Source organism: Sphaeroforma arctica (assembly GCF_001186125.1).
Source record: "Sphaeroforma arctica JP610 unplaced genomic scaffold supercont1.87, whole genome shotgun sequence".
Classification (NCBI taxonomy): Eukaryota; class Ichthyosporea; order Ichthyophonida; genus Sphaeroforma; species Sphaeroforma arctica.
In genome coordinates, this window is record NW_014040471.1 from 152,593 (window position 1) to 163,044 (window position 10,452).

At 41.1% G+C, this 10,452-nt stretch overlaps 3 protein-coding genes across 3 annotated transcripts; 1 reads left to right on the forward strand and 2 right to left on the reverse strand.

Moving 5' to 3' along the window:
- The first annotated feature begins 3,167 nt into the window (after positions 1-3,167).
- SARC_02035 (hypothetical protein) lies at positions 3,168-3,945 on the forward strand. The gene has a single exon (XM_014304238.1). The coding sequence runs from the start codon at positions 3,345-3,347 to the stop codon at positions 3,594-3,596; it is 252 nt and encodes an 83-aa protein (XP_014159713.1). The 5' UTR covers positions 3,168-3,344; the 3' UTR covers positions 3,597-3,945.
- A 434-nt stretch (positions 3,946-4,379) lies between these two features.
- Positions 4,380-5,676, reverse strand: SARC_02036 (hypothetical protein). Its single transcript, XM_014304239.1, has one exon. The coding sequence runs from the start codon at positions 5,331-5,333 to the stop codon at positions 4,554-4,556; it is 780 nt and encodes a 259-aa protein (XP_014159714.1). The 5' UTR covers positions 5,334-5,676; the 3' UTR covers positions 4,380-4,553.
- An 840-nt stretch (positions 5,677-6,516) lies between these two features.
- Positions 6,517-9,950, reverse strand: SARC_02037 (hypothetical protein; the record flags this gene model as incomplete). The annotated part of the gene is made up of 5 exons (XM_014304240.1): positions 6,517-7,297; positions 7,923-8,164; positions 8,597-8,958; positions 9,382-9,590; positions 9,737-9,950. Coding segments are annotated over 5 exons (1,129 nt in total), but the record flags the coding sequence as incomplete, so codon positions are not given.
- Positions 9,951-10,452: the final 502 nt, after the last annotated feature.

The following is a 10,452-nucleotide window of genomic DNA, read 5'->3' on the forward strand; positions in this document are numbered from 1 at the left end:
TTTATATATATATTCATATATATATATTCATATACATGCATATTCATATACATACTTATTCGTATACATATACATATAATTTTACATATACATAAACATACACATATGCATATACATATACATATACATATACATATTCACATTATATATAAGAGTATAACATATACTATATATGATGAGGAAAACATATGTGTTATTTAGGTATGTGCGTGATTGGGGGGGGTTCAGTCGACTTGGGTGCTCAAACATACGTAATTTACAAGAGTTTTAACGGTGAACAGTCCAAGAGTACGTGAAAATGCACGATCAATGAGAGAAATAAACAATGCGCTAGAAGGGCTATTTGATTCATACTCGTAAGCGGAGGAAATCAATGTTTACGTTGCATGTCAAACGGACTATATCACGCATTTAAACGGATTATGATGTGCGAAACTGCCAGATTGAGTATCGTTGCGTTCGACCCAAAGATGTATGTATGAGGACGATAACGTGAGAATGTCACGCAAGGAAGCTACAAGACGGAGCTTAGTGCTGACTTTATGAAAGATGTGTTTATCTGGGAGGTCTCGACGAGTCGCCAAAAAAAAGATGTAAAAGACGGTCGCGACATGTCGTTTACTACTATGTCGGCCTACCTCTAGACGACATGTCGTCTTGCAAGTCGTCTACAGGTGTCCATACCAGTCCACTATATACGAGGTTCAGGTGCATCTGTCCAGGTCAACTAGGACCTATAGGACTAGTCCTAATAATTGGGGTGTATTTTTTTCATCTTTTTCTGGGTCCTTCGTGACAGAGTCAGTTTAGCCGATTTTCACATTTGACAAATAACAACTGACACCGTGACCGTTGGGCGTTGGAGTCTCTCTGTCTCAGTGTCTCACGCGCTCGGCCATGTAGTCTCAGACTCACACAGACTCACAAGTCACAACTGTACAATAACAAGTAAACCACAAAATAGACAGTATACGCGTAAATTCGCCGTAAGCCCGTAATTAATTTTATATTATATACACATATATATATTGTATATATAAAATAATCTTTAATCAATTATATAATAATAAATATATATACATTCATATATTATATATATAAAATAAAATATATAATATAATCTATTATCAATTGTTTTATATTATATATTCTATAATCAATTATATTATATTATATTATATATATTCATACATAAATTATATATATAATATAATCTATAATCGATTATATCATAAAACCTCAGACAATTGAGATGCATTTCCGATCGGATTTTGCCAGGCATAGTAAAAAAGGTGCATTTCGTTGTTTAGACAATAGGTGCAAACCAATTTTGGACAACACTATACCATTGGAGGATTTTATATAAGGGATTGTGATTGATCTGTTTTTATTTTTTCAAAAAAGAATAGGTGCATGTTGTCTTTTGACCAACCGACATGTCGCGACGTGATTGTCGCGATGTGTCGGCATCGGAATGATGTAAAAGACGTTCGCGACTTGTCGTCACAGGTAAAAGGCATGTCGTTTACCAACCCAGGTGTTTATAGTTAGGTATGTTTTGTAAAAAAATGTAAAAAGAACACTGAGTGACTGATGTGAGATCAGAAATGTCACGCGGACTCTCATTCACAGTCACGCGAGCTATAAATAGCCTTCTACATGAAAGTTCTATTTATTTTAATCAATTATCAACACCCCGCTCACGGCCACTCCCCACGGTCCACGTCTCCACGACTCCACACGCGGATGATGGCAAAAGGGATTTTTATATAAAAAAATACATAGTCGGAACTTGGCAGAGGTATTCGAGCTTTTTTTTCTTTATTTTTTTTCTCTTGTTGTGTTCGTTTTCTATAAAATGATGACTTCTTGTCAAGTCACGAGTCTCACAAGTCACGACCGAGTGTCGAGACTTCGAGACTTCGAGAATCGAGAGACTGTCGAGTGTCGACATAATACAGAAAACACACATGTGGCTCCTCACTCCTCAGTCCTCACTCCAGTCACAGTGACTGGCGGCTGGCCTGGCACTGTGGCAGACTGGGGCCTTGCCGCAGGATAGTATTTGTCAATGTCTCTGCAGTCTCTCTTGGAGACGCACAACGATGGGTGATTGGTCATTTCTGGCCGCTGGGCCCTTGCGCCTTGCGACATGGCACCCGGCCAGGCGGCTAGAGCGGCTGACGGCCTGCCGGGCTTGGCCACGATACGTTCTCTCTAGGGTTTTAACACCATAAAAATAACAGCCTCATAAAGAAACAGGACTGCTACTCTAGTATTTAGAGAGAGGAAGCTTAAAAATAGCCGTAAAAAATATATAAAAAGCTGTGCTGGTTTAAGACATCACTTTTCGCTATGACTACTTGACTACATGACATGTCTTTTATTACAGTCAGAAGCCCAATTTACGTCATGAGACATACGATATGTCGGGAACTAGTTTATTACATAAGAAGTCACGTCTTTGTCGTATACCAGGCCAGATTAATAGGCACATCCATAGGCTAAATATAGCCCTCTAAAAAACGATTGTTACACAACTTATTTTGAAGAAAAAAAATAACAAGCCCACATAAAATAGAAGCATATTTGTTTTGTTTTTTTTAACAAAACACAAGAGAACACAAGGAGGCTCTGACACTCTGACGGGTTCTGAGGCCGGAGGCTGGCCTACCTGGCGAAGTGGCCAATTAAACGGACGAAAACGTTTATCTATTGATGATAAACGCTAATGCATCGAAGATTCGAAATTAACAAATAAAGAAGGCTACGTATGTCATTTTGTTTTGTTTTTTTAAAACAAGCAACGAAATAATAAGATGAAGAAGAAAAAGCCATTGCTTACAGAATGTAATTCTATAAATAAAACATCATGAATTCAACATTCAAAATTTCAAGCCAGGATATCACGAATACTTTCACTCAATCAGAATCAAGGACAGGACCGATGCTTTACTGATTAGAGGACATTGGACAAACTAAAGCACAGATCAATGTCACATATCACTATCTTACCGACCACAATTGATTGTTGTTGAGACCGTCGCTAAAATGCGTATCCACTGAAACAGCGGGCAACCCATACAGTTCGTCATCAAGAATTTTCAATCCGAAACAACAATAAAAAATCACAAAATGTACAAGCATGGGTATTAAAAATCGAAATACACGCATACACTGATAGTTTGTACCTGATAGGCTGATGATACCGATGCATTAGACTAAGAGATAAAGTTCACCAGAACGAAAATATAGTATAAAACAAACCCGTGATGCGCACTGCAACTCACACAATTCTGAAACACAGAACCTGATAACATCAACTAAAGACACGACTAGTCAAAATGAATTCTGATCTTATTAACAGAAATGAAGCCGGGACAAAGTACTCCTGCGCCACCCCCCCATCAATCCGAAGACTGCCTAGGTTGGGAGAATCGTCACCCGTCAGCATGCGTCAAAATCAGTCAGCGTTCGTTGAAGGGACAAACGAAGTGCGATCACGAAGGTCGTTCGACGGCGCCATGAATTCCCAACTGGACCATGCTATAGATATTGCGACCGAGGAGGAGGAAGACCTATGCAATTGGCACTAAATAATGTAAAAGTCCGTTTTGTTTGGGAAGCGCTCCCCTACACATGCCGGTTTTGAGAGAAAGCTAATTGGAATAACGTGCGAAGCTCGTAGTTGAGCTGTTCAAATAAACACTTCTATATAAATCCAGAAACCTTGCAGCCTATCTAAGTTAATATAAATGTCATTCCGTCCACTTTCAAAGCATTGTCATTCTGTGGTTGGTATATTGGAATGACCACGTTAATTTAGTTGTAATACGTAAACACCAACTGATATAGAATCACGTTGAATTGCTGTCAAGTAGAACAATTACATTACATGTGCGTGCACTGATATAGAATCACCGTGAGCTGCTGTCAAGTAGAACAATTACATTACATGTGTGTGCACTTTACAGGTAATTCCGAAATCATTTCGTAGCTCATGTGTGTATAATCATGCGTTCCCAAATTTTAGTCAGATCAATTACTTGAAGTTAGCTTGCGCATTCAACATAAGTCTGGGACAATTCCGAAATCATTTCGTATTACTAATTAGCTTTTGTGTATACAATCATGCGTTCCCAAATTTTAGTCGGATCAATTGCTTGAACATAGCTTGCGCATTCAACATAATTCTGGGACAATATTCGTCAGGAACAGTATTATTGTGTTATCTATACATTCTTCCAATATAGTGTCTTTTCTATTTCACACAGGCAGGATAGAATAACAAAAGCCCTTTCTTCATCGAATGCAAACAGGATTATATTCGACGGTTCTGTTTTCACGAGCTTCAATTCAAATTTCAACTACAATTTTACATACTAAATCCTGGAATTCACCTAGAATGATTGATTTTTATAGCACGCTCCCCTATTCTTGTGAGAAGAAAATGCGCCAACATTGATAACTTAATTACTGCGTTATTTGTAATTTTAAATCATAGCAGGACGCCCCGGGGATACAAGCAAAGATTTCAGATACTGAATAATGATTTATTCGTCATCTTCGTCGTCGTCATTTTGATCACTATCCTTATCGCCATCATTGATGCTATTGTTTTCCTTATCGTTATCCTTATCGTTATTCTCGCCATCACTTTCGTTTTTGCTACCGTCGCCATCATCGTTGTCGTTGTCGTTCTGGTCGCCATTGTCGCCAACAACAATGTTTTTCGCGTTTTTCAGTGGTTCTACCTCGTATGCGCCCTCTGTAGTATCACCATCTTCATCGATGGAGGCCCAAGTGCCACTGTTGCCAGTGCACAAATCATTATCTTCATCCTTAGTGAAGAAATAAACATGCCGCCCATTGATAAGAAGAGCATCGCTGTCCTCGTTTATACTCACTCTCCCTTTCAGTTTGGATTTCTCTAAGTCAGATTCAAATTGAATATTGCATGCGCTGTCGCTGTCCTCACGTTTAGGTACAATCACATAGGGCCATGTGCTGCCAGTGTACGAGGACTCTTCTCCTGCAGTATCGGGTTTGAAGTAATAGATGCACATCTTGTCAGCTGTAGCCTCACCACCGCCTGTCTCGCCCGTCATTGCACCGGTCACAAACAAGTTTCCACCGTCAATCGACACGATAAAGGCACAGTCATCATCCTGTCGCCGGATATGATTGATTGATGTAGCGCCAGTATGGCAATCCATAACACAGAGTGCAGCGGCTACTATAGCAATCAAACTTAGACTCTTCATATATTTTTCTTGGCTGAAGTATTTGCGTTCAGTATAGTTGTCTGCTCCGGCATGACCAGGGCGTCCCATTTATAGATTTAATAATGATATCATATCATGATATCCTATTGCTTTCCCCACATAGACTTTTTTTCAATATCGTTCAGTAGATTTGAGTGAGAGAAAATTCTGTATAGTATAATAAAATCTAATAAGGCTACGTGCCCGGGGTGCATATTGTCAAATATATCTATACTTCCGCATCAAGGAATTTCTCTATAGTTTCTATCTTTTAGCTATCTATCTTATTTTGGTCAAGTTTATTGTATCCTGATCAATTGATCATAGCTGATCATACTCTATACAATATCTGACATATTTACTTTTTGGGAGGCTGTACTTTTTAGGAGGCTGTATTAATTCATTAAAAACGTACGCTACACCTCCACAGTCCTGAGTGCGCACTAGTTTCACAGACCACTCCACTGTATCAAGACTGTATCAAGTACCAACTCATCAAGGCACAATGACTGCAATGAAGGGGTGTCTGTTGGAATGTATTTACCAAAAACCATTCGTCTATCTTATATCCTGTGATACAACCAATAGAAGTGGAGGAATATCAAGTAAATACCATTCGTCTATCTTATATCCTGTGATACAACCAATCGAAGTGGAGGTATATCAAGTAAATACTTAATACAGCAGAATGAGCAGATCCCTCATCCCGGCCTGGGAGATACAGTTACATAGTCAGTTAGGATCGGCATCAGTAGAGTGAGAGTCAGAACACGTTAAAACCCCCATTTTTTTATCAGAACTTCATTGGCTATAAACTAGTGTGCAAAATAATAGAACATCGTGCAGTAGTACATCGCGGGCTTTTTCTCTTCCCACCTAAATATGTCCAAGTTTCAATGAGATGCCGGATAACAAAACAAAGACCCACAAAATAAAAGAAACATCCATTTCAACAATATTAGCTTCTTTTTTTTATTTTAATTATACAGTCGTCATTTTGATTACTCCTTTTTCTTTCTAAAAAGCCAACATACTCCCATGAATTCATTGATGTTTCAGGATTGAGATTTGAGAATTCATCATGAGAATCAGATCTCAAGAGACCTATAATAAAGCAATCGCCAATCATATCCATTCAACCTCAACATTTTTTGTATAAAAATAACAATCTTTATTTTTATAATATATTGACATAGCCTTCTGAATTCAACAATTGATCTTGATGAGTATCTTATCATATTTTTGAGCGTCATGGACATTGGACACCTGATCAATGATAAGACACCGACAGGTATAATACACTTCACTTATTTATTTTTTAACAGTCAAAAATAAACATTCCTGACGACTCATACTCGTGTCTCCACAGGAAAAAGAATGTCGATTAATGTGTATTTTAAAAAGTGCTGCGTGTTGAAGGCCAAAGATGGTCGGTAGCATAGCTGTGTTTATAGCAAGCTGGATACAACAGCCGTATACACGTATACCCACCCAAATAACATATACAAGCTATATTAGTGCTTCTAAGTCAGTGCACACTGGGGCCCAATTTTTTTTGTATTTTAGCGAGTCTGTCGCACATGCTTGTACTCATTATGGTGCGTGGTTGATACTTCTCAACAAGAGGCCAAATTGGCTAAATTTATCTTGCAATGACATTGTTTGTGAGAGTTTTGGGTTAAAGAAATTTGCCATCGAAAGCGTTTGCTAACTTGATCTTGCAATGACATTGTTTGTGTGAGTCCTGGGTTGAAGGAATTTGCCATCGAAAGCACTTCAATAAGAAAGCAAAAAGCGATGTCCATATCCGACACACTACCTGAAAACTTTGTCTGGGCATTCGATCCCCGACTGATTCAAAACTCCGGACGAAAAGTAGACCAGAGTACTAAGTCTCTATTGCCGGAGCAATATATTGAGTCATGTACTTGTCAGGTGCGGAATGAGCGTGCGACATCGATCAGCGGATGTCTGGACAGTGGCGCTTTGGCTATGAACGTAGTCTCCACGTGTTGGACCGCCTCACTGATATCCTGCGCTTACGAGTAATTGGCATCACGTACAGAACCGAATAGTTAGCAGAATTGACATACAGCCTAATAAACAGGGACTATCGGAAATGCCAGTATTGGAAAATGAGGAGCAGAGCAAATCAAAATGCGGCTGGTTGGTCTTAATGCATTTATGCAAAAGTATGTTGTGCACACTCAGATAAAGTGATGTGGATGATGATGACCACCGTGTGCAGACTCCATCATGCTACGCTCAGCAGCACATGTAGATTTACATACTATACGAGGGCCCTGCATCATTCGAACACCAGACACTATCCATTTGTGAACGGCCTTTGTCAAGAGCGATGTGAATCACCAAAATAGAAGAAAATCCAAAGCGCGCAGAACAGATCGAACTATTCACGTCAAGGCTAGACCCGCAAGCTATACCAAACTCTCAGTTGATTATAGGACACTCTTCTCCCCCTTAGACTGTGGTCCCCCTGGTGAAAGGCACCTGCCCCCACCAATACCCTAACCACTTCACTCATCCGAACGATTGGAATGCAAACATAGCGCAAGGTCTATAAGTGTATGTATAGTAGGATACACCTATGCTTGCAACATAGTTGTGACTTGTCATACTCAGACGCCATCTACCTACCCTAGAGTGGTTTGTAGCGCTCCTCCATTCAGCTGCGTTGCTCACAACAAGCGATCCACTCACAGAAGCGTCCTTGAGTTTCTGCTGCCTGTCCGATGCCTGTGACGGCGAGTATTCCAGCGCCTTGGTTGGCTGAGGTATCTGCTCCTGCCGCACCGCCATATTTGCCCATGCATTGTCCATGTCTACAGCACCCTTAGATTGCGTAAATATACGTATCCAATAGGACACGAGGGGGGCTGCTGCATTCAACGCGTGTGTGTAAGAAGTATTGCTTAGTATATATGCAAACAACTGTGTACTCGTGGTGTCGCTTTTATGTACTTTCTTAGACTAGTTCTCAGAGACGAAGTCCGTCTGCCGAGTGGAACTGCGTGGCCTTACCTGTGACTCACACAGAGACAACTGTGTCGCAGACGAATATCACAATAACCACACCTTACATTGGACACGCAAGTTGAGGAAGTCATATCTGAGGACACCGCACATCCCTATAAATCGGTCGGTCATATGCAATTTGAATGCCCACACAAATTACCATGCGATCCAGATTTAACCATAGCCAACTGATCAACCGTTGATTATAATTCAACAATACAGCGATACCCAAAGGTGCAACTACAAATACAAACATGCTCAAATCAGTAGAGACACACGCCACACACACCACATACATTTACCCATGTGCGCCTGCATTCCCCTACCCTGCTTATGGGATGGCCTCGTATCTGAGTACTTCGTTGTGTCCTCAGTGTGCTGGGTGGTCGTCTCAGCCACTGTGGGCTCTACCTCCTTCTGCACCGTCTGAAGCATAGCAGCCAGAGCGTCTGTGTACGATACCGCGCCGCCAGACACTGTAGGGGCCTTCTTGGGCGTCTTTATAGGGGTCTTTGTAGGGGTCCTTGCGCTAGTGTAAGGGCTGGTACGATGTACAGCGAAGTAATGAGCGGAGTCCACCACTGCATTCAGTGCGCTGAGGACCGCTGCGATGTCGTCTGCAGACAAGTCGTTGACGGCTGATGCGTCCGTTAACCGCCTGTGAGAAGATGTAGATACGTTGTGCATTAACATTTCGCATACCCGGGTAGACGATATAATTCTTAGCACGAGACGGTTCTAGTGGTGTGGATCGCAAACGGGGCCATTGATCGCCGTCACTGTCCCTACAATGTGAAGCTGTGAATGGACTGTGGGGTTAAGTCATTGAAACTATCGTATGGGCGAGATATACGCTTACAATATGTGTGTGTGTGTGTGTACTTATTCAAATATATATACCGTATGCAATATGTGTGTATGTCCTTCCAACTACACGTAGGAAGATGCGTGTATGTAGATGCAAAAGTATACGTGCTTGCTGTTAGCTCGAATAAGGCCATATTTGCCTGTCAACCCCATTGAAGCACTCTCACAAACACAAACACTACTTGGGTACTACAGGGGAATGCATGCTACTCACCTTCGTTTACTTCTTTTGGGTATGCCTCCACTACATTCCATCAGCTTGCGCGGTTGCCTAGCAACCTTGTTCCTTGGCAACAGACAACACCAGCACGTCCGTGAAGCATTCACAGCTGCTGCGCAGAGAGCGTCCCGAGCCTCTGGCGCCGTACATGTGTACTTAGAGATGTCGACATATGTGCGCTTCCTTACGTCGCATGTGATGCTCTGCAGGTGGGTGGTTGTGTAAAGTACTGTTAGTAGGCTATGCAAACTAGCAGTGATGGGGTAGATATAAGAAACGATAACCAACGTTGTAGCAAGATCCATATCACTGGGTACATACATTCACATGTTCTAGTGGTGGCACACACCTCTGCCGCTCTGGTGTTTGCCGTGTCATCGGTTGCTTTCACTTTCTTCACCTTCGTCTGCAGTGGGAAGTTGTAGCGCCCCTCAATGTGTTTGTAGAGTGCGTGTAGTACGGTACTTAGTTCTTCCGCGGAGAAGTCTAGATCACCCGGGTCCGCTGGATTGCTGCGGTGTTTAGTTATCACATGTCCGTCGATGTTGATGGTTTTCTGTGCGTGTTGGTTGTGATCGTTGCGTTAGGGTGAGTTAGCTCGATTGATTGATGAAGCCTAAACATGCCAGGAGAACGCCAATAGAGGCGTGTGCGTACTGACACAGGCATGTTGGTACCTACAAATCATATGAACTCACCTCCTGTACGACCGCACATGTATGTGCGTTTCATTGAATATGTACGAATGCATACTCCAACTATCACGGCGATTGGCAGATAATAAAAGGAATGTATTCCTATCCAAGCTATGCCCCATATCGAACATCAATTTATATTGATTTCGGTTGTTTAAAGAAAATATTGATTTTGGATGAATATTTGATTCAAACAGTCAGATATCAAGTTCAATATACTAATACATGCGCAAACAAACGGTACTCGCAGATCAGTCAATGATGCAGGAAATAAACTGGCTGGCGACACATATTTTAGATTATAAATATGTAAACACATCAAGACTAAATATGAATGTACTAAATAGAATACATATATAGATATAAAAGA

Bases quoted from the DNA above. Each gene is read 5' to 3' on its own strand.
- SARC_02035 (XM_014304238.1), top strand. From the start codon at position 3,345: ATGAATTCTGATCTTATTAACAGAAATGAAGCCGGGACAAAGTACTCC.
- SARC_02036 (XM_014304239.1), bottom strand. From the start codon at position 5,333: ATGGGACGCCCTGGTCATGCCGGAGCAGACAACTATACTGAACGCAAA.